General features: G+C 36.8%; 1 protein-coding gene and 1 long non-coding RNA gene across 16 annotated transcripts in view; one reads left to right on the top strand and one right to left on the bottom strand.

Moving 5' to 3' along the window:
- The window catches only part of CROT (carnitine O-octanoyltransferase), an 85,896-nt gene that overhangs the window by 20,878 nt on the left and 44,711 nt on the right, over nucleotides 1–20,307 (bottom strand). For 14 of the 15 annotated variants that reach the window (XM_070265588.1, XM_070265585.1, XM_070265587.1 and 11 more), the window contains 3 exons: nucleotides 18,450–18,558; nucleotides 1,609–1,702; nucleotides 1,142–1,267 (listed from right to left, as the gene is read on the bottom strand). In XM_070265588.1, coding sequence (XP_070121689.1) covers nucleotides 1,142–1,267; nucleotides 1,609–1,702; nucleotides 18,450–18,558 — 329 coding nt within the window. The remainder of the gene's footprint in view (nucleotides 1–1,141; nucleotides 1,268–1,608; nucleotides 1,703–18,449; nucleotides 18,559–20,307) is intronic. The other variant, XM_023639109.2, reaches the window with a different exon arrangement.
- The window catches only part of LOC138923892 (uncharacterized), a 35,353-nt gene that overhangs the window by 13,449 nt on the left and 1,597 nt on the right, over nucleotides 1–20,307 (top strand). The window contains exon 2 of the long non-coding RNA XR_011438128.1: nucleotides 20,048–20,135. This is a non-coding gene — a long non-coding RNA (uncharacterized lncRNA). The remainder of the gene's footprint in view (nucleotides 1–20,047; nucleotides 20,136–20,307) is intronic.

Genomic DNA, 20,307 nt, shown 5'->3' with positions numbered 1-20,307 from the left:
TGGAAAAGAGAAGGCTTTTGCAACTCGAATAGTGTAAAAGGCCTAGCTAAGTTTAGTCATTAAAGTCTAGTTATGAGGAAAATATTTCAAGAATTCATTTGTTTCCCAAATGGTAGCTTTTGACCCATTAGTGGGTCATGAAATCAATTTAGTGCATCACAGTGAACATTCTTTACAAAAAGAAAGAATTAAATAGAATATAAATATCAGAGTATATGACAGATAGTAAAAGTAATTGCTGTTTTATGAAACGACATATGCATGTGTACACATACATACGTGTGTGTAGCGGGCTCCAATCTAACTGTATAACTATAGATTGCAGTAAAAAAAATTTGAACAACCCTGCATTAAAACATATTCCTCAAGAAGTTTGGTAATTCTTCTACTAAAAAAAACACAGTTAAAGAAGAGGAAAAGTTGGTTTCTAGCTACAAGGTTTTTCAATCCTGTATTATATTATTCCTGTCATTTAATTTTGATGAATGCATTGTGAAATAATTTAAGTGCTTTCAAAAGACTATGAGATGCATTGTGAAATAATTTAAGTGCTTTCAAAAGACTATGAGACTTCTACAAATATGACTAATACCTTTTATTACTTCACAGGAAATGATAATATTACCCCAGGGTAAAAAAAAAAGCAAGGCCACATTTACCCTTAAATTCACTAAAGTCAGCGTGTTCAATAAAACCAAATGATAAATTACTTACAAAAGTGAAATAATTCTTAAAACAGACTTTACCAACAAAGGTGTCAAAGTACACTGGTGTGGGTCATAGGCAGAGTCTCATATCACCTTTGGCATGAAAAGCTCATTTAGCCTAGTGCCCTGTGCAAATTTTCTATATATGCAATCAATGAAAAGATTGGGAAACGCTGACATGTGGTTAGCAAACAATACTCATATTTTCTTTAAACAATGTTCAAGAAATATCTAAACAGAACTAAACAATGGGGCAAGAATTTACAAAGCATTATTTATTTATATATAAGATTCAATTTGGTACATGTATATATCATAGCTAAGAAAAAGTTTGGAGAGCCTGCAAGTAACAAAAAAATCTTCTCTCATTCAATACACAACAGTCCTCCAGAAAAATCTGTGGGAAGAAATAACAGAACAAGATAGTTAAGTACCTGAGAATAATCTTCTGGTGTTACATGTGGACTGCCATCCTCTATGGAATACACCAGTAAACTGCTCTGAATTTTTTCTAACATAGTCAAGTTCTCTGGATCAAGACTAACCAAATATTCTCGTGCCTAAAGGTCAAGGAAACAATGATTAAATGTTACAAATTAAATACACTATATCCAGAAAACCTCAAAATAGTTTCTTAGGGAAAAGGTTCACTAAGAAAAGTGTAAATTATAGTTAATAATACTGTACTGTATATTTGAAAGTTGCTAAGAGAGTAGATCTTAAAAATTCTCATCACAAAAAAAACTTTTGTCACTATGTGTAGTGATGGATGTTAACTAGATGTATTGTGGTACCATTTCACAATACGTACAAATATTGAATCATTATATTGTACACTTGAAATATGTTACAGGTCAATTATACCTCAAGAGGGAAAAAAAAGACAAGTATAAATTACAACCTTAGCCCATCGAGTTCGCTCCTCGCTAGTTAATGCTGCTATCCCAGGTCCGTCAGGTTCACTATGGCACTTCTGATGGATGTATGTCAACTGCCTTATTGAAGATTAAAGAAAGAGGATTCAAAAAGAGCACAGGCAGGATCACTAGCTACTTTGGCCTTCAATAAGTCATAATGTTTATCGTTATTTAAATGTTTTGATATATTATCCAAAGGAAGAGATTATGACCTCAACAGCAATGTATTTATTTCTTACACCACATCTTTTTTTAAAAAAGTGATTATGTAGCCTATTAACACCAAAAGTATATTTAACAATAACTAAAGTAAATAAATTTGGTGTTTGGCTGATAGAATTTATACTTTCAAAATGTAAATTCACTTTTGGGGTCTAAGTAAATACTTCTTACATTGGAGAACTTGAAAAATATTCTGGTAAATAATCTCAAACATCATGCACATCTTATCTAACTAGAAACTATGTGCATGTATATTTAACAGAGGACTTACTCTATACACAATGAGTATCTGTGTTTAAGCCCAAAAATACAAGTACCACGTAGTCAGTTTTAAATGTTTTCACATGTGCATTGTTACTTATAACCATTATATTTTAAAGACTCTATTAGATAAGGATAAATTATTTCCCACCATAGCATTCTATATGCCCAGATCCATGATGAGTTTCATGTATCTTTAAATATATGGCAGGTTATTTACAGGGTTGTTTCTAAACAAATAAATTTTCATGACTAAAAAACCCACAGAGATTTAGTTTCAGCCCTATTTCTTCATGGCACACGCTAAGAAACTACCTCAATTTAAAAGCTTCCAAGGGTTTCTTGGAAAGTGAGCTAATGTACCTTAATAAGTCATCAAAAGGCACCACTAGTAGCCAACTCTTATTTGTGGCGTTCATCCAAAACTTGAAAAAATACAATTATTGATTTGCATATTGCTCTGTTCCTTTATTATTTCTGTAATACTGATGAAGAAATCAATTCCTTGCTGCAAAATTCCTCCCTCTTTATTTGAACAAGAATGGTGTCCTGTGGCGCAGATTAGGGCTTCTTCACCAAACATTCTGCATCCACGATGGCAGCAACTTGCCTTGCCTCTTCCTGCTTACTTGTCTTCGCTAACTTTGATTTTGCTTCAATTACAAATAAAGCTTCTACAGTTTGTGGTTACGTGGTGGGTATAGTGACTACCATAAATTCTGAATGCTAAAGTAATAAAATCCACCTCACTGTTTTTCTTCATATGGTACTGGTTGCTGCCCTTCCCTTACTACCTCAAAGCACCAGTTTTGATTATTGACTTTTTCCTGCTCCCTGATACAGGCCATTTTCATGTTCAGTGAGAAATGACCACCTCATAAAAGGTGGTCATTATCAAAGAGAAATTACCAGGGAAAATGTATTAAACCTGAAATGACATTTTAAATTTCATAACTAAAGGTCAGATAATAACTGCCCAAATCTTCACCATTAAGAAGTCCACACTACCCAAAGTGATCTACAGATTCAGCAATCTCTATCAAAATCCAATAGGATTTTTCATAGAAAAACGGGAAGAAAAATCCTAAAATTCACATTGACAAATAAAAATGGCAAGCAATAGGATATACTGGAGTATATGAGGAAGCCATTTGGTATAAACCTAATTCGGCCTGACCGTGTCTTTCCAAAACGGCCTGACCGAGGCCGTTGAGCATGCATTGTATATCTGCTTTAGAGATTCCCTATGGCAAGAACAAAGGCCCTTGAGATAAAGGTGCAACTTCTCTCCCCCTCCCAACGTTGTCGGCATCTCCTTAAAGATTAAGTATCTTTCCTTAGGCTAGACACTGATTGCTGCGCTCACCTGTGACCGCCCAGCTTGAGACAATAGACTTGCCTCCTGCTACGCCCACCGAGATAGCAGACCCACTACCTGCTGTGTCCATCAAGCGCTGTGCTGACAGGGCGATCTTGTGACTACTGTGGGAGGGACACTTCAATCATATGTGAAACACCCTCTTTGAGGGTATATAACCACCCTGTGTACCCCGACTTCTTTGGAGTCCTCTGTTCCTTTGTGGAAAGACTCTCCCGGGTTATAATCCTAAAACTTAAGCTCAGAATAAACTCACCCAAATTTTCATTTATAGATTGGTTATGGTTTATTTTTGTCAACAACATGGAACCACAAGAATAGCTAAAGCAATTGGGAGCAAGAAGAACAAAGCTGGAGGCATCACACTTCATGATTTCAAAATATATTACAAAGCTACAGTAATCAAAATAGTACAGTACTGGCATAAAAACAGATATAAAAAGACCAATGTAACAGAAGAGAAAGCCCAGAAATAAATCCATCCACATATAGTCAACTGAGGTAGCCACAGGTGCCAAGACAACACAATGGGAAAAGGACAGTCTCTTACATAAATGGTGTTGGGAAAACTGGATTGCCACATATGAAAGAATGAAACTGGAGCCCTACCTTACACCATACACAAAAATCAACTCAAAATGGATTAAAGGTTTAAATGTAAGGCCTGAAACAATAAAACTCCTAGAAAACAACATGGAGAAAAAGCTTCTTAACACTGGCCTTGGCAAGCATTTCTTGGGTATGACACAAAAAGAACAAGGAACAAAAGTAAAAATAGACAAGCTTCAAACTAAAAGCTTCTGCACAGTAAAGGAACCAGCAAAATGAAAAGGCAACCTACAGAATGTAAGAAAATATTTGCAAACCATATATCTGATAAGAGGTTAATATCCAAAATATATAAGGAACTCTTACAACTCAATAGTAAAAAAATAAATAAGCTGATTTAAAAATGTGCAAAGGAACTGAATAGACATTTCTCCAACGAACATATCCAAATAGCCAACAGGTACATGAAAAGGTGCTTAACATCACTAATCATCGAGGAAATGTAAATCAAAACCACAATGAGATATCACTTACCTCTGTTAGGATGGTTACTATAAAAATACAAGAGATAAGTGGTGGTGAGGATGTGGAGAAAAGGGAACCCTTGTGCACTGTTGGTGGGAATGCCAATTGGTACAGTCGCTATGGAAAACAGTATGGAGGATCCTCAAGAAATTAGAAATAGAACTACTGTCACCAACTAGTCACCCCGACGAACTCAAGGGTGGATTTAGATATTTTAACTGTTTTTCCAAATTGTTCTTTTTCCTTTTGTTATGTTAAGGAGATGCCATCACCAGCCACCCTGAACCACAGCAAGCCTCACCACAAGAGCTCCGCCTATGACCTTTGCCTTATTTTTAATGCTAAGATCTCTCCAGGAGGGGCTTAGGCCTTATTCCCATAACCTGCAGTGTAGCTGGAAGCGCGTTTCCCAGCTGAGCTTGTGCAAGAGAATATCCACCTCTCCCTTTTGAATATTCATTCCCCATCCAAATAAATGTCCTTGCTTCTCTTTGTTCAGGGAGCCCATGACTCTGGAAATGATTCCTCATGGTCTCCTATCTGCTGCAAATATACTTTACTTTGTGAGACAACTAATTCTGATATAGAGTCTGATTTAACTTGCCAGGAGGGAACCCACTTCGGTTTTGCTAATACCACCATATGATCTAGCAATCCCAGTTCTGGGTATACATCCAAAGGAACTGAAATCAGGATCTTGAAGAAACACTTACACTCCCATGCTCATTGCAGCATTATTCACGATATTCAACAGGCAGAAGTAACTTAAATATCCATCTATGGATGAATGGATAAACAATCTCATATACACATAGAATGGAATATTATTCAGCCTTAAAAAGAGAAGGAAATTCTGCCATTTGCAATAGTATGGATGAACCTGGAGGACATTCCGCTAAGTGAAATAAGCCAGACGCAAAGGATAAATACTATATGATATCACTTTTATGAGGAATCTAAAATAGCCAAACTTGCAGAGCTAGAGTAGAATAGTGGTTGCCAGGGATTTGGGTAAGGAAGAAATAAGGAGGTATTAGTCAAAGGGTACAAAGTTTCAGTTATCCAAGATACGTAAGTCCTAGAGATGTACTGTATAGCACTGTGCCTGTAGTTAACAATATTGTATTGTATACTTAAAAATTTGCTAAGAGAGTAGATCTTATGTTAAATGTTCTTATCACATAAAATTATTAATAACAAACAAAGAGTGGGAAACTTTTGGGGATGATGGATATATTCATAGTATAGATTGTGGTGATGATTTCATGGGTGTATACTTACCTCCAAACTCAGCAAGTTGTACATAATAAATACGTACAGCTTTTCGTATGTTAATCATACCTCAATAAAGTGGCTTAAAAAATAAATTATCTGTTCAAATAAAAAAAAAGTACAGATTTGGTAACTAGGATAATCTCTCTTTTCCTTTAACTCGGCTATGTATGCACCTGTTTTTCAGCTACAAGTGCAAGTTTTGATACTTAAAAGCTCAAAGGTTTGTATTAACATTTCATTTCAGAAGCATACATCTTTAAAAATATTCTACTCTTGATATTTCCTCAAAATCTGGTTTCTGCCTTTATTATTTTCCACTTACTCTTTAATTTACTGCAATCAGGTTTTGTTCTCCAGTGATTATCCTGAAACTGCATTTCTGAAAGTTACCAATAGCATCTTATAAAACAAACCTAGTAGCTTTATCTCAGACTTATTTTCCTCATCATACAGTATTTAACAGCCAGGAGTAAATCTTAAAATTATCTCTGTCTTGGCTTTTGTAGCACTGTCCCATTGTGGTCTCCCTACCTCACTGACCTCTTGGTCTTTTTCATTTACCATTTATTCTCCTTCCACTGCCAAAGGGGTGTTTCCCCAAATTTCTGTGCTAATCGATTATGAGGTAGACTCTGGTAAACTTAAAACAAAAAGAAGTTTATTTGGGGTTTGTTAGGGCTGCAGCCCGGGAAGCACAGATTCAAGTAGCACTTGAATTGTGTTCTAGCTGTTGGAGGGAGAAGAAAAGTTTTATAGTCATGGCTAACAAATGCAAAAAAAAAAGGGAAGGAATATCTTGTTTTTTTCCCCCTGAGGAAGATTGTCCCTGAGCTAACATCTGTGCCCATCTTCCTCTATTTTATATGTAGGATGCCCATCACAGCATGGCTTGATAAGTGGTGCATAGGTCCGCACCCAGGATCCGAACTAGTGAACTCTAGGCCGCCGAAGTGGAGCATGTGAATTTAACTGCTACGTCACCAGGCTGGCCTGGGAAGGAATGTCTTTTAACAAATTGCAGGCACAATGTAATCATTGGGAAGATGTAATTACATTGGGAAACAATGTAATCATTGTTTCAATCCGTTGAAACAAGCTATCAAGCTTAGGAATGTAGGAGATGACTGTCAGGAACAGGGTCTCTGTCCCAATAATCGTATCTTCCTGACAGGAACAGGGTCTCTGTCCTGGTAATCTTATCTTCCTTGAGAAGACTTGCAGATGCATTTCAGGCATATAATGAATTCAAGAGTTCATCCTGAAGAAGGAATTTGTTCTTCTCCTCCTCATGTCTGCCCAGCTCCATTTTAGTGCCTTAACATGAGAGATTCCACCTTTTTCCAATTCTACATCTGTCACTAGCCTTCCCCAATCTCTTCTATAAGTTTCTCCCCTAGTAATTTCACCCACCTCTTTAATAGCTGCAACTATCACCTTTATGCAAGAGGAAACTCTTCATTCATTCAACTTCAACCTTATTTTCTCTCGAAATTTCTGGTACCAAATTTTCAATGCTTGCTGGGTTTCTCCACTTCAATTTCTGTCAACATTTTAAATTAGATGTACCTTTAGAAATTATCTCCCTGCCCTCTTCCCACAAAAACAAACAAACAAACAAACAAACAAAAAAAACCCTGATCTTAGAAGAAAACAAAGGTATAAATCTTCACAACCTTGGATTAGGCAATGGTTTCTTAGTTATGACATCAAAAGCACAAGCAACGAAGGGAAAAAATAGATAAACTGGATTCTGTCAAAATCAAAACAACTTTTGTGCTTCACAGGTGGCTATGAAGAAAGTGAAAAGACAACTCCAGAATGGGAGAAAAATATTTGCAAATTATACATCTGAAAAGGGACTTGTATCTACAATATATAAAGAAGTCTTAGGGGCCAGCCCTGTGGCATAGTAGTTAAGTTCAAAGTGCTCTGCTTTGGCGGCCCTGGTTTGTGGGTTCGGATTCTGAGCGCCAATCTACACCGTGGTGGTGACCCACATATAAAGTGGAGAAAGACTGGTACAGATCTTACTCAGGAATAATCTTCCTCAGCATAAAACAAAACAAGTCTTAGAACTCAATAATACAAAGACAAATAACCCAATGAAAAATTGGCAAAGGATCTAAATAGACATTCCTCCAAGGAAAACACACAAATGATCAATAAGCACATGAAAAGACATTTAATATATATCACTGTCATTATAGAAATGTGAACATCAACCGCAATGAGATCACACTAGGATGGCTATTATCAAAAAGGCAGACAATAGAGAATGTTGGTGAGGATGTGAAGAAATTGGAACCCTTACATACTAATGATGTGAATGTAAAATGGTGCAGTCATTTTGGAAATAGCCTGGCAGCTCCTCAAATGGTTAAACATAGAGTTATGACCCAGCAATTCCACACAGCAGAACTAGAAGGACCTACAATTAGAATATACAACTATGTGCTGGGGGACTTTGGGGAGAAGAAGAACAAAAGAGATTGGCAACAGATGTCAGATCAGGGCTAATCTTAAGAAAAAATTAAAAATAAATAAAAAGCAGGAGAATTCACATAAAAATATGGATTTCTGGTTTCTCTTTAAAAAATTATATCAGTTTCTTTGTTCGGATTTTTAGCTCTGTTAATTCAACCTCCACGGTGGTTTTCTTGTCTCCATACATCCTCTGCAGTCATCAGTCTTATGGCCTTAAAATTCAGATTTGATTTCACCTTTGCTTAAAATTTTTAAGTGGTTCCTTGTGGTCTAAAGTCCCAGCGCCTTAGCTGTGGCCTAGATTTGACCTTTGCCTGTCTCTTCAGCCTTGTGTCCTTCTAGTTCTGCTATGTGGGATGCTGCCTGAGCATGGCTTGATAAGCAGTGCTAGGTCTGCACCCAGGATGCGAACAAGCAAAATCCTGGGCGGCCGAGGCAGAGTGCGCAAGTTTAACAAGTCAGCTACAGGGCCGCCCCCTGATTTTCAAATAGTGATTCAAATTCTCTGCTATCTAACCAAAACAGTTCACAGGCTGAATTTAGCCCACAGATGATATGTATGCCATTTCTGGAAAAGTGGCTTTGAGTAAGCTAATTAATAAACCTAATCTAATAATTATGTCAAATTTGGACCAAACAAATTAAAAAATATAAGCAGAATATACATAAATATTCAAACCACAAAAGCAAAATGCCTAAAAGAAAAGATGGATAAATTGGCCTATATTAAAATTAACAATGTCTGTACAATTACCAAAAACCATTTTTTTAAGTTAACTGGAAGAAAATCTTTGTAACACATATAATAGATAAAAGATTAATGTCCAGATATATAAATAACTGCTACAAATCAATAACAATAAAAAATAGCCAATAGAAAAATAGGCAAAAGCAACACATAGCACAAAAATTACAAATGGCCTATAAACATATATAAAAATATTCAGCCTCACTAGTAATGATACCCTAATTCAAGCAACATCAAAAACCGTTTTTCACCTGTCAGTTCACTATATGTTTTAAGTTTAATTACCTTGTTAGTAACGATGTGGAGAAGTGGGTATTCTTATAAAATACTGGCAAGGAACATAATGCTGCTTTGGATGACAATTTGACTTGGTTAAAAACATTAAGTGTATATACTTTATGATCCAGAAATTTCACTTTTAATATCAAACCACAGATATTTTCTCCCAAATACACAAAGATACATGCTTGAAAATGTTCATTATTTGTTATAGCAGCAAATGGAAACTAGCTCAATGCTCAATGTGTACCAATGGAGAAATGGTCAAACCATAGTATAATTATGCATCACTTAAGAAGATAGTTCTGACAAGTTAGGCAATTTCATTGTTGTGCAAACATCATAAAGTGTACTTACACAAACCTACATGGTATAGCCTACTACACACCTCGGCTATGTGGGACTAATCTTATGGGACCACTATTATATATGTGGTCCTTCATTGACCTTAATGTCATTATGTGGTACATGACTATATGTCCATTTGATGGACTTCTACGCAACAGTTAAAAAGAATAACGTAGATGTATCTGTTCCACTGTGAAAATACCACTATCTTATTATTTACTGAAAGAAGCAAACTGCAGAAAAATACCTAAAATAACACTGTTTTTTAAATGAATACAACTACTCCTTCCATGCTACATACAAAAATCAATTCTAGGCAGATTGTTTTTTATTTTTTATTAATTTTTGTTAAGGCTAGTCAAGTGAAGCAGTGGGAGTGGAAAAGGAACAAAGAAATCTGTAACTGGCTGTGATTAATTAATTGTAAACACTACTGCACTAGGCCCAGCAGGCAGATTGTTAATGTAAATGTGGGCGGCAAAACAATAAAAGTGTATAAAACAGTATAAGAAAATATCTTCTTGACACTGAGGGAGAATTTTTTTAAAACATGATATGAAAAGTAAAATCCATATGGCAAAAGATTAATAAATCGGATAACATTCAAATTAAGAATTTGATGTCTTCAAAAAGACATCTTTAGTGGAAGGAAAGAGCAGTTAGAGACATCTTCTACTCTATGGATTTCAACACATAAAACCAACAAATAGGGGATCTTGTCAAGATGGTGGCTTAAGCAGACTCTGAACTGACCTCCTCCCATGAACACAACCAGGTTACAACTATTCTTGGAAAATTACCCCTGAGAGAGAACTGAAAACTGGATAAAAAGAACCCACACAAAAAGGGACAGTGCTGACTGAGGTGGAAGAGACAGAAATTCCTTCTGGAGAGAAAAAAGCTGCTTTTGCGAGCTGTGGAGCTTTACAGCCAGCTGGCCAGGAGCAACCCTAAGGTATGCAGCCTTCCCTGGAGGAGTGGGAACCTGAGCATGGGTGTGTTACTACTATAAGCATCCTTCAGACTCAGCACAACTGAGACAAGGATCATAACATCTACCTTTGCTGGTTATTAACTGCAACAGGGAATACCTCTAGAAAAGCTATGGGACATAAGCCGAAAAACCTAGCTCTTAAAGGGCCCATGCACAAATACATCCATCTCGGAAAGCAACCTAAAATCACCAGAAAGGTGCACAGTCCTTTAGTGAAAAGAGACTCACCTGGGAGGCTCTGAGTGCATCTCAGGTAGAGGTGAGACCTAATGGGGATCTGAGACATTGGCGGAAGCCATTGTTATGACCTAGTACAGGCATGCTGACATAGACTGTGGCAGATGCCATTGGAGTTCAACCCCTGGCTGATCACCCCAGAGGTGTGCCACACCCACTAGAGTGCAAATATAATTCAGCTCAGCCAGGGCAGGCAGCTCACCTTAAGGACTGGACCCACCCAAGAGCAAGCCCTCAGGCTACTTGTTAGCCTATACAGACTGGGTGCATCAACTTGCAGGCAAGCAAGTAGTGTGTCCTATTCTGTGAGGCAGGGCCTAGCAGATGGGGAATGTGTGGGGCATTGGTGGAGAGTGTGGGGGCACCCACAGTGTGGCTACTGGGTACACTCCAGGGGTTCGGGATGTGTGTGCAGGCCAGGACAGTGTCAATGGTGGGTGTGAAACTGTGGGGGGTGGGGTTTATCAGTGGCAGAAGACCTGTGCTTCTCAAAAAGCCTCATATGGGATAGGACATGCCTTCCAAAGCCTGAAACAATTGACTGCTCCTGTGCCTGGGGCCAGCTCTACTCAGCTGCAATGCTGATAGACCTGACAACAGCTTTGCAGGCCTGAGGCCTACAGCAATTTTAATTCCCTGAGCCTAGCAACCAGCCACACTGGGGGCCTATTCACTTAACAGAAAAACTGCAACAGGAGTGTGCTATTAGACCTTGTAGCCAACTGTACTGGGACTCCCCAAACCAGATTTACAAACAGCCAGCCGAGGGGAGGAAACACAGACTCCCTGGGTACCTGCAGCAAGAGCAACCCTGACACAGCAGAAGGACACAAGCAGCCCACACAGGGGTCACTCATGGAACATTTGGACTGGTGAGGAGAGGGAAGCACACAGCTGCACCTCAAAAGGCATCACTTACATAAGGCCACTTCTCCAAGATCAGGGGACACAGCTGACCCACCTAACAAATAGATATAAGCACAGAGAAAGAGGTAAAATGAGGAAGCAAAGGAAAACGTTCAACCAAGGGAACAGGACAAAATCCTAGAACTAAGTGAAACAGAAATAAACAATTTACCTGACAAAGACTTAAAACAAAAAGTCATAAGGATGTTTAACGATCTTGGGAGAAGACTGGATGAACACAGTGAGAACGTCAACAAAGCATTGGAAAATATAAAAAAGAACCAATCAGAAATGAAAAATACAATACTGGAAATGAAAAATTCACTAGAGGGACTCGAAAGCAGAGTAGATGACACAGAAGAATGGAGCAGCAAGCTGGACGAAAGCCTAGAGGAAATCACCCAAACTGAACAGATAAAAGAATTAAAAAGAATGAGAACAGTCTAATGGAACTCTGGGACACTATCAAGTGCACTAACATTCATATTATGGGTGTCCCAGAAGAAGAGAGTGACAAAGGGGAAGAGAATCTATTTGCAGAAATAATAAATGAAAACTTTCCTAACATAAGGAAGGCAACAGACATCCAAGTACAGGAACCACAGAGAGCACCAAACAAGATAAACCCAAACAGGCCCACACCAAGACGCATTATAATTAAAATGTCCAAGATTGAAGATAGAGAGAATGCTAAAAGTTGCATGAGAAAGGCAACAACTGATATACAAAGGAAACCCCATAAGGCAATCAGCTGACTTCTCAGCAGAAACCCTACAGGCTAGAAGAGAGTAGCATGATATATTTAAAGTGCTGAAAGGAAAAAACCTATAGCCAAGAATACACTACCTGGAAAGTTATCATTCAGAATGGAAGGAGAGAGAAAGAGTTTCCCAGACAAGCAAAAATTAAAGGAATTTATCACCAAGAAACCAGTTCTATAAGAAACACTAAAGGGACTTATTAAAATGGGAAAGAGAAGATCACAAATAGGAATAAGGAAATTATCGAAAAAAAAAAGGTACTAAAACCACTGGTAAAGGCTAAAATATAGTAAAGATAGCAGATCACCCACCTATGAAGATAACATGAAGGTTAAAAGACAAAAGTACTAAAATTAGCTATTTCAGTAACAAGAGGATAATGGAAACACACACACGAAAAAAGAGGTTAGAGATAATATCAAAAACATAAAATGTGGGAGAAGGGGAGTAACAGAATAGAGCTTTTAGAAACAGCTTGAGCTAAAGAGACCATCCACTCAATATCGATTGTTATATACATAGATTATTATATATGAACCTCATGGTAATCACACCAGAAACCTATAATAAATACACAAATAGCTAAGAGAAAAGAACCCAAACATAATACTAAAGAAAGCCATCAAACAACAAGGGAAGAGAGCAAGAGAAGAAGAAAGGAATAGAGAAGAACTACTAAAACACCCAGGAAAAAAAACGTAACAAAATGGCAATAAGTACATTTTTTATCAATAGCTACTTTAAATGTCAATGGACTAAATGCTCTAATCAAAAGGCATAGTGTGGCCAACTGGATAAAAAAAAAAAAAGACCCATGTATGTGTTGCATACAAGAGACACACTTCAGACCTAAAAACACTCAAACTGAAAGCAAAGGGATGGAAAAAGATACTCCATGCAAATGGCAAAAAAAAAAAAAAAAAAAAAAAAGCAGGTGTAGCAATACTTATATCCAACGAAACAGACTTTAAAACAAAAACTAGGGCCAGCCCCGTGGCCAAATGTTAAGTTCCCACGCCCTGCTATGGCTGCCTGGGGTTTCGCTGGTTTGGACCCTGGGCGTGGACATGGCACTGCTCATCAGGCCAGGTTGGGACAGTGTCCCACATGCCACAGCTGGAGGGACCCACAACTGAAATATACAACTACATACTGGGGGGACTTGGGGAGAAAAAGCAGAAAAAAAAAAAAAGGAAGATTGGCAACAGTTGTTAGCTCAGGTGCCAATCTTTAAAAAAAAAATAAAATAAAGCAAAAACTATAACAAGAGACAAAGGGCACTACATAATGATAAAGGGAACAAGCCAACAAGAGGATATAACACTTATAAATATCTATACACCCAACATAGGAGCACTGAAATAGATAAAGCAACTATTAACAGACATAAAAGGAGCAATAGACAGTAACACAATAATAGTAGGGGATTTTAACACTCCACTTGCACCAAAGGACAGGTCATCCAAACAGAAGATCAACAAGGGAACATTGGCTTTAAACGACACATGAGACCAGATGAACTTAGCGGATATATATAGAACATTCCATCTAAAAGCCATAGAATACACATTCTTTTCAAATGCTCATGGAATATTCTCCAGGATTGGTCACATATTAGGCCACAAAGCAAGTCTCAATAAATTTAAGAAGACTGAAATAATACCAACTATCTTTCTGACCAAAAAATGCTACCGAACGATGATTAGGTCAATGGAGAAATCAAAGAAGAAATAAAAAAATACCTGGAGACAAATGAAAATGAAAACACAACATGCCAAAATCTATGGGATACAGCAAAGGCAGTTCTAGGAGGGAAAGTTTAGAACAATTCAGGCTTACCTCAACAAACCAGAAAAATCTCAAATAAACAATCTAACAGTGCACCTAAAGGAATTGTAAAAAGAAGAACAAACAAAGCCCCAAATCAGCAGAAGGTAGGAAATAATAAAAATCAGAGCAGAAATAAGTGGAATAGAGACTAAAAGAATAATAGAAAAAAAATCAATGAAACCAAGAGCTGGTTCTTTGAAAAGATAAACAAAATTGACAAACCTTTAGCTAGACTCACCAAGAAAAAAAGAGAGCAGGCTCAAATAAATAAAATCAGAAATGAAAGATGAGAAATTACAACGGACACTTCAGAAATACGAAAGATTTTAGGGGAATACTATGAAAAGGTGTACGCCAACCAATTAGATGAGCTAGAAGAAATGGATAAATTCCACCTTCCAAAACTGAATCAAGAAGAAACAGAGAATCTGAATAGACCAATCACTAGCAATGAGATTGAAACAGTGATCGAAAACCTCCCAAAAAATAAAAGTTCAGCACCAGATGTCTTCCCTGGTGAATTTTACGAAACATTCAAAGAGGAATTAATACCTAGCCTTCTCAAACTCTTCCAAAAAACTGAAGAGGAGGGGAAGTTTGATCATCTCAATAGATGCAGAGAAAGCATTTGACAAGATACAGCATCCATTTATGACAAAAACGCTAAATAAAATAGGTATACAAGGCAAATACCTCCACATAATAAAGGCCATATATGAGAAACCCACAGCTAATATCGTTCTCAATGGAGAAAAACTGAAGTCCTAGCCAGAGCAATAAGGCAAGAAAATGAAATAAAAGGGATCTAAATTGGAAAAGAAGAAGTGAAACTGTCACTATTTGCAGATGACCTGATTTTATATAGAGAAAACCCTAAAGAATCCAATAAAAAAACTTTTAGAAATAATAAATGAATACAGTCAATTGCAGGATACAAAATAAACATACAAAAATCAGTTGTGTTTCTATACATGAACAACAAAGTAGCAGAAAGAGAAATTAAGAATACAATCCCATTTACAATTGCAACAAAAAGAATAAAATACTTAGGAACAAACTTATCCAAAGAGGTGAAAGATCTGTACACTCAAAACCATGTAACATTGTTGAATAAAGCTGAAGAAGAAACAAAGAAATGGAAAGATATTTTGTGCTCTTGGATTGTGAGAATTAATACAGTTAAAACGTCCATACTTCCTGAAGCAATCTATAGATTCAATGCAATCCCTATCAAAGTTCCAACAATATTTTTCACAGAAATATAACAAAGAATCCTAAAGTTTACATGTAACAACAAAAGACCCCAAACAGCCAAAGGATTCCTGAGAAAAAAGAACAAAGCTGGAGGTATCACACTCCCTGATTTACTACAAATATGCTACAAAGCTATAGTAAGCAAAACAGCATGGTACTGGCACACAAACAGACATACAGATCAATGGAAGAGAATCGAGAGCCCAGAAATAAACCCACACATTTATGGACAACTAATTTTCAACAAGGGAACCAAGAACATACAATGGAGAAAGGAAAGTCTCTTCAATAAACGGTGTTGGGAAAACTGGACAGCCACATGCAAAAGAAAGTAGACCATTATATTACACTATACACAAAAATCAACTCAAAATAGAATAAAGACTTGAATCTAAGATCTGAAACCATTAAATTTCCAGAAGCAAACATAGGCAGTACACTCTTCAACATCGGTCTTAGCAGCATTTTGTCAAATACCATGTCTGACCAGGCAAGGGAAACAATGGAAAAAATAAACAAATGGGACTACATCAAAGTAAAAACCTTCTGCACAGCAAAGGAAACCATAAACAAAACAAAGTCAACCTAACAACTGAGAGAAGATATTTGCAAACCATATATCAGACAAGGGGTTAATGTCCAAAATATACAAAGAACTCATACACCTCAACAACAACAAAAACTAACAACCTAATTAAAAAATGGACAAAAGATCTGAACAGACATTCCTCCATAGAAGATATACCAACAGACCAACAGGTACATGAAAGGACATTCAACATCGTTAACTATCAGGAAAAAGCAAATCAAAACTACAATGAGATATCATCTCACTCCTGTCAGAATAGCTATAATTAACAAGACAGGAAAAAATAAGTGTTGCAGAGGATATGGAGAGAAGGGAACCCTCGTACACTGCTGGTGGGAGTGCAAACTGGTGCAGCCACTATGGAAAATAGTATGGAGTTTCCTCAAAAAATTAAGAATAGATCTACTATATGATCTACCATATGATTCCACTGCTAGGTATTTATCCAAAGAAGTTGAAAACACAAATGCATAAAGATACCTGCACCCCATGTTCATCACAGCATTATTCCCAATAGCAAAGACTTGGAAGCAAACTAGGTGCCCATCAAGGGATGAATGGGGAAACAAGATGTGGTATATATACACAATGGAATACTACTCAACCATAAGAAATGATGAAATTTGGCCATTTGTGACAACATGAATGGACCCTGAGGGTATTATGCTAGCTACATGAAGTAAGTCAGAGGGAGAAAGTTAAATATCATATGACCTCACTCTCAAGTAGAAGACAAAAACAATGACAAACAAACACATAGCAATACAGATTGGATTGGTGGTTACCAGAGGAGAAGGGGAGGGGGAGGAGGACAAAAGGGGTCTTTAGGTACATGTGTATGGTGACGGACTGTAATTAGTCTTTGGCTGGTAAACATGACATAATCTACATAGAATTTGAAATATTATTACAATGTACAACTGAAATTTATATAATGTTATAAATCAATGTTACCGCAATAAAAATAAAATAAAAATAAGCCAATAAATATCTCTATCTAGAATGTATAAAGAATTCCTACAAAACTCATACACTAGTGGAAGTGCTTATTAGTACAACTATTTTGGATGTACATATACCCTATGACTCAGCAAGTCCTCTCCTGGGTGTAATCAGACAGAAATGCATGCACAAGGGCATCAAAAGATTTGTACAGCAATTTTTACAGCAGCATTTTCTGTACTAATAAAAACTGTAAGCAACCTAAACAATTACCCTTGGGAAGGAGGGAAAGCACAGTAACTGGGAAATGGTACAAGGAGGTTTCTGGAGTACTAGAAACATTCTACATCTTGACCTGGGTGGTGGTTACATGAGTATTCACCTGTATATTTCTGTGTGCACTTTTGTGTATGTTTGTAATACTTAACAAAAATAATTTAAAATATATATAGATGTATTCAACTTGACTTCTATATGACAATCTAGGAAATTTGAACAATTGATTGCACATTAATGATATTAAAGAATTCTTGTTAATTTCTTAGAAGTCATTAGGTGTGATAATGGTACTGTACATGTATGTTTTTAAGAGTCCTTACATTTTAGAGATACATACTAAAATATTTATAGTGAAAGGCTATTATGTCTGAGATTTTCTTTAAAATAATCCATGGGTGAGAAAAGGAAAGGGTACAAGGAGGTACAGTTGAAAGAAGACTATGAATTTATAATTGTTGAAGCTAGGTGACAACTGTTGAAGCTGGGGAAGAGGACATGAAGAGCTTCATTATACAGTTCCCTCTACATGTTGAAATTTTCCAGAATACACTTTAAGAATATAAACACACAAAATAATACTACATATATACTGCCATTTCTATGTATGTAATACACACTATGTATAAAATATACATACATATTCTATTTTAAAAATCTGTATGTACATATAAATTCTTTCTAACAGATCTGGAAGGATAGAGTACACCAAACTAGTAACAGTGATTAATTCTGGGGTGGGGAATGGGATTGGTAATACTTGTAATGTTTTCCTTTTCTCCAAGTAGAATATACTCATATGTATCTAGTAAAACAAAATTAATTTAAATCAAAAAAGTAGATTTTTAAAAAATCAGCAGATATAAAATTCTTATTTTTAAGCTTACTCTCACCTTATAAAAAAGCAATTCTGAACATTAAGCATAGGCTTAAGACCTAACAAGACTCAAGAAAGTAGTTTGAAAACCTGAGAATCTCTGGTGGGGTGATCAAACATCCTTCCTGTATTGCATCAAAGACAAAAACTCGGCCACGACAGAGGACTGCAATGTGACTTGGAGTATGCCCTTCACTCTCTGGAAAAAGAAACAGAAACCATAAGACTCAAACCCCTCAAGTTAAACAAGAGTAAAGCTGCATATTTACATCCAATAGGGAAAAATAACCATTCCTCCAGTATTTTATCATATATTCATCAACTGTATCACATGAACACAAACACTTTAATAAGATGATGGAACTTCAGTTATTATGATATAAATAGAAGCTCTTGAAACCTGTCCATGTTTCTAGAAACATCTAGAAATCCATGGGAGTTTCAAATATTTGTACACCTTGAGACTCACATAAATCCCAAACTACTGCAGGGATTTCTTGCTTTATTTATGGGTAGGAATGGGAAGGGGAAAAGGGTAGCAGAGGAATCCTGGAGGAGAGCTATTTGAATAAACTAACAAGTTTCTCTTTGGGAATATTTTAATGTTGATTGTTCAGATAATTTAATTGCAGTAATACCTGGCTATGATTTCTCAATAAAATCGTTTTTAGTAGAGTAAGGGCACTGTATGCCTGAGTAGCAAGGAGAAAGAATTTTGCCCAATCTGTAGTTTTACTTAAGGCTCTGATAACAACTGGTAAACCACTGATAATTGATTCTATGATTCCTCTAGCACATCTTAACTCCCCCAAAACTATTTGCTTGCTGTAAACCTTTGACTATTCTGATTTAGCCCCATTTTTCAAGTACTAATCCCTTTGACAAGGTTCTTCCTATACGATCCCTGCTTCTTTTAAGAAAGGAAAAAGGAAAAAGAAGAAGAAAGTTAGAGAAGACATACTGCTACTGGAAGGAAATTTACTGGTTGATATTATGTACAAGGAACTGTGCTAAATGCTTGATACACATTATCCCATGAAATCTATTCATCAACTATGAAGAAGGATCATGTCCTGATAGCACTACTATTTTTTCTCTTGTATCCTATTTCCTCAAGTCCTAAGAGGTCAGGTATATATTTTCCTTGTCTCTCATGGTTACATTCAAACCATTTCTTCTCTCTTCCCCTTCAAAAATCCCCATACCCTTTTACATCTACCACCGCAACCTTTTATTGCTGTTGTCTACTAACCAAATCCTATCCAAAATTTAGGGCTGGCAAAGACAAAGGAAAATAAACTTGATGCCAAGTTAATCAATAAATGGTGGGGAGGGGGGTGACTTGACAGGAGTGTGCTACCTCAGGATGAGCCCAAGGGGGGATATTTGAGCAGAGACCTAAATGAAGTGAAGGAGGGAACCATGGAAATATCTGCAGGAAGAGAGTTCCAGGCAGAGGAAACAGCAAGTACAAAGGCATTAGGACAAAAATGAGCTAGTTTGTTTAAAGGAAGACAAGTTCAGTACAGCTGCAGCAGAGAGAGAAAAGGGTAGAATGGTAGATAAGGTTGGAGCCAGATCATATTGGCCTCATAAAGGACTTTCAATTTTAAGTATGATGGGAAGGAAGTCAATGCAGGTTTTAAAGGAGAAGAGTAATAACGTAACCTAATTAATATTTTACAAAGGTCACTCCAGCTGCTATATGAAGAAGAGATTATAAGAGGCAAGAGAATATACAGCAAGGTCAATTGGGAGGTGACCGAAGTGGTCCAGGTGAGAATGACCTAAGTGAAAGGTGATGGTGGCTTTGACTGGGGTGTGACACTTGAAGGAGACAAGAGGTCAATTTTGTTTCTTTTAAGATGTGAGATATTACAGATTGCAACAGTCCAGTAAAAAGGGAAAACTGATAATGCAGCACAGAGAAAGAGGATAATCCAGAAGC

Source organism: Equus caballus, chromosome 4 (assembly GCF_041296265.1).
Source record: "Equus caballus isolate H_3958 breed thoroughbred chromosome 4, TB-T2T, whole genome shotgun sequence".
Taxonomy (NCBI): domain Eukaryota; kingdom Metazoa; phylum Chordata; class Mammalia; order Perissodactyla; family Equidae; genus Equus; species Equus caballus.
The sequence above is the reverse complement of the archived record's forward strand: the minus strand, read 5'-3'. Positions and strand labels throughout refer to the sequence as shown.